The sequence below is a fragment of the Leptonychotes weddellii genome, unplaced genomic scaffold (genome assembly GCF_054177405.1).
Source record: "Leptonychotes weddellii isolate Sample4059 unplaced genomic scaffold, ASM5417740v2 HiC_scaffold_17887, whole genome shotgun sequence".
Lineage (NCBI taxonomy): Eukaryota > Metazoa > Chordata > Mammalia > Carnivora > Phocidae > Leptonychotes > Leptonychotes weddellii.
Genome location: NW_027763019.1, coordinates 1 through 4,039, shown reverse-complemented (window position 1 = coordinate 4,039; position 4,039 = coordinate 1). Strand labels below are relative to the sequence as shown.

The following is a 4,039-nucleotide window of genomic DNA, read 5'->3' as shown; positions in this document are numbered from 1 at the left end:
AAAAAAAAAAAAAAAAATCCAAATGCCTTAAGTAGCTTATAATTGGGGATTCATGTAAAGTGGGGGCAGAAACTGTCATATTGTAGGTGGATAATTCAGGGGGAGGGAATTACTAGGAAAATCCTGTATTTTATCTAGGCTGTAGTGATACTCTATTGGGGTTCTGTAAACTGCCACCATAGAGGCTGAATGAGCTCCAAGAAGGATTGAGGATGAAAAGATGGTGTAGAGTACTCCAGCCTTTCATCATTAGTTTACCATTTGACTTTCTGTAGTCTTAATAATAAAAAGAAATTGGCAAATGTGAATGAGCGAACCTGGGAAGTCATAACATTTCAGAAATAACTTTTCTGCACTCTCTTTAGGAAACCATACTTTGGCTTATTATGCTCAAGGTTTTGAAAATAACAGCTAATGTCTTAGGTATTCTGTAATGCTTAATGCCCAAAACTAAGAATAAAGAAAATAGATAGGACTCTAATCACATAAGAAATCTTAGCATTATTTATGGTGAAAATAGCAGCCCCAGTTGCTACGTATTATTTCACAATTGTGACATAATTCATTACTGAGTGAATATCTATTATGCCAGGTACATTCTATACAATTACCCCAACCTTCAAAACCAGAGGGAGAATCAGAGAAAGGCACTGACACATGCTAAGAGAGATAACCTTCACCTGTCATGTTCTTCTATTTGTCTCAAGTCCTCACATCGACTTTCAAAGTTAAAGTAGTTGCATTTACATGTATCTAAAGTGTGTTTCATGTTTTCTTCCAGGTTTAATGCAGAGATTAAGGAACAGAGGAGAGAGGGATCGGGAAAGGGAGAGAGAAAGGGAAATGAGAAGGAGTAGTGGCTTGCGAGCAGGTTCTCGGCGAGATCGAGATAGGTGAGATCCTTTTGTATCTTACTGAATGCCACCTTTTTGAATGAAGCTGAAGGTAGGCCTGTAATGGGAGGGTCTCAATTATGGACTATTTTTAGAAAAAGTTTTAATATTTGGGTACATGAATAGTAACTGAACTGTTATTAAAATGTTCTGCTTTTAAAACCCTGGGGCAGTTAAAATTACATAACTTAGTATCATTCTTTCCCAAATTTGTCTTAAAATTTTAATTGTGGAAATTGTATTATATTTAAACCTCTTAATTTTTCTCCTGTTAGGATGGGTGGCATTTTACTTTGGACTAAAATTTCCAGGAAATGTGGGTGGATTTTTGATTTCTGGTATTTTATGGTCCTGCTCCCTTAGAATCAAATTGAACTATGCATTGCAAATTTATAGATTTTTAAGTAACAACATCTAGAAAATCTTTATTTCCCAACCATCATCTATTAGGCATTCCACTGCCTTTCCCATAACTGGAGCTACCTGTATGCTCTGGTTTTTCATCTTCTTTAGCAGTTGTGCTGATGTTTTTTGCAGACAAGGGAAATAAGTTACAATAGCTTTGTTCTTCTTACAGAGACTTTAGAAGACAGCTTTCCATTGACACTAGGCCCTTCAGACCAGCCTCTGAAGGGAATCCTAGTGATGATCCTGATCCTCTGCCAGCACATCGTCAGGCTCTTGGAGAGAGACTTTATCCCCGTGTACAAGCAATGCAGCCAGTATGTATGGTGCACTTAGCTTCCTCTTAACTGACTGTGCCATTTTTGTTTTTGAACTAAAGTTGGCATTGTAAAAATGTTAGCTACTGGCAGGTTATGTGGTTGAGGACTGTAGTGAAAAGGAAGCTTAAGAGGGAAAGCAGCAAAATTTGCTGGAGGGTAGCTTGAGAGGGAGGTTTGTTTTTTCTACGTATGCTAAGTTGGCATTCTACCTAATAAGTTCCTTGTGTGCTAAAGTAATTATCTGTGCATTTAATTTGTACAAATTGTTACTTTTTGAAGCAGACTTTTTAATCTGTTATCAAGTTGTAGCTAAAACATACTGCAAATAATGTACTTTATTGCTGTTAAGTGTTGCCAGAAGATTTTATCTGTCAAAGGTTTCTTTCATACAGTATGAAACATATAAACTAGTTGTGTTTTTCCTTTATGTATGACTTACATATATGTGTTCTAGCAAGAGAAAATAAAACAAAACCAATTATAGTTCTTTCAGTAAATCTTTAGCCTTAATTATAGGCATCTTTCTTCTCCCTCTTTCACTTCTTCTCTCCCTTTCTTTTCTTCTACCCTACATGAAAGAAATGTTTTGGCTCTCTGAGGGGGAAAATGGAAACTGAGTATTTGTATGTTTACTCATGGATAGCAAAAATCTTAAAAGGCTTGTCATACAAATTTTAAACTAGCTTTAATAAGACTACCAAAGTTCTCTATAATGAAGCTTCCAGTTTAATAAAATACCTTACTAGGTCAGAAATTTTTTTGTTATCCAAGTGTCTATATTTTCTTCTTTTTTTTTTGGATAAAAGATTGTTGATTTAGACAAGAGGTTTCAGAGTGTAGGGGCAACTAACTTCGTTCATTGTTTACAGGCGTTTGCAAGTAAAATCACTGGCATGCTGTTGGAATTATCCCCAGCTCAGCTGCTGCTGCTTCTAGCAAGTGAAGATTCTCTGAGAGCAAGAGTGGATGAAGCCATGGAACTCATTATAGCACATGGACGGTAATGTGTATAATTGGGAAGGCATTTCAGTTTAAACATCAACTACTTTATTTTTAGGATGTAGGTGCTACCATATCTTAAAATTTATACTATAAAGTACACAACATCAAATGGTTTTATAAGAGATGGCTTAAAATCCATGAGTGAGACAGTTGAGTTTCACATGTATTAGAAAGAATTTTAGCAGTGACTTAAGTTCTAAAAATCTTTTATATACCTGATACTTAGAAATTATTTGTAAAAAGTACATCTCAGATTTTCTACCAGAATACCCCTAATGGTAGAGGCCAGCTATTTCAAGGAATTAGGGTATAGTCCCTGAGTTCTTACCATAAGCATGAAGCTTCTTTTAGATACCCTGATTTATCTTAAAAATCCATGCAAGTTTTTGCTTTCTGTTGTGTACTATATTTGTTTTAATATAAAACTTAAAAATACCTAATAATTAAATTATTCTTTTCCCAAGGTGACAAGTAAAAGTGACATCAGGAAGATAAGCCAAACTTACCCTGTGCCTTCTATCCTGAGGCTACTCTAATACCCAGTTTGAGGCTTTTTAGATGCAAATTTCTCTCTTTTCTTCCTAGTCATGATTTTGCACAAGGAACTTAGATTGTATATGGTCCCAGAAATGGATAAGTGGATAGGCTAAGCACTGAAATGTAACAGCCACTTACCTGTTTCATAGCCTTTGAATGGTCCAAGCCAAAAGACTACTGCTGGGAGGTGGGGGGGGAGGGAGACTATTGCTAGAAGTTTATTTTCTTTGCTGGTTATTACTATTTTTCTTCTATGGACTTTTATGTACTGTTTCTTCATTCCTTTTTCCTGTCTCTGGAGGTAATCAGCACCCCAATAGAGCTCAGCCCATTATAGAAAAGGTTATGAGGAATGTGCATTTTGATAAAAAGATTCTGATATGTAAGGATTGCTAATTTAGTAGTGTTTTCTGTTGAATGCAAGTAATGTATAATCTATTGATTCCTTTTAGCTGGCTATATAAAGTGAATAGTGAATTAGTATTCTAAAATAATTAAACACACCAAAGAATTTGATTCCTATTGTGTTTGCCTTCTGAACATTTTCTGTTCTTTTACAATGCTCCCTGTGAGCTTGAGCTTCAGTACCCCTATGAAGACTGCATTATTTTGTCTTAAATCAGGTAGCCCTTAGCTCATTATCTTGAATCACACATGTAGCATCTAATGTTTTTTTGTGTATATAATACTGACTTCTCTGTTCCTATAATTGCACTGACTAGTAAGTGTCCTGGATATTTTTTTTTTTTTTATTCTTATGTTAATCCCCATACATTACATCATTAGTTCTAGATGAAGTGTTCCATGATTCATTGTTCGTGCACAACACCCAGTGCTCCATGCAGAACGTGCCCTCCTCAACACCCACCACCAGGCCCCCCC

The 4,039-nt window shown here is 35.8% G+C and overlaps 1 protein-coding gene across 1 annotated transcript; it reads left to right on the top strand.

Annotated features, from left to right (window-relative positions):
- Positions 1-6: 6 nt before the first annotated feature.
- Positions 7-4,018, top strand: LOC145718575 (E3 ubiquitin-protein ligase UBR5-like). Its single transcript, XM_081810079.1, has 3 exons — positions 7-893; positions 1,471-1,615; positions 2,488-4,018. Exons 1-3 carry the CDS (start codon positions 748-750, stop codon positions 2,620-2,622), a joined length of 426 nt encoding a protein of 141 aa, XP_081666205.1. The 5' UTR covers positions 7-747; the 3' UTR covers positions 2,623-4,018.
- Positions 4,019-4,039: the final 21 nt, after the last annotated feature.

What these genes read in the sequence shown, in the direction of transcription:
- LOC145718575 (XM_081810079.1), top strand. Translation starts at nt 748, where the DNA reads ATGTATCTAAAGTGTGTTTCATGTTTTCTTCCAGGTTTAATGCAGAGA. An exon ending in TCTCGGCGAGATCGAGATAG is followed by an intron (nt 894 to 1,470) that starts GTGAGATCCTTT and finishes TTCTTCTTACAG; the next exon opens with AGACTTTAGAAGACAGCTTT. An exon ending in GTGTACAAGCAATGCAGCCA is followed by an intron (nt 1,616 to 2,487) that starts GTATGTATGGTG and finishes CATTGTTTACAG; the next exon opens with GCGTTTGCAAGTAAAATCAC.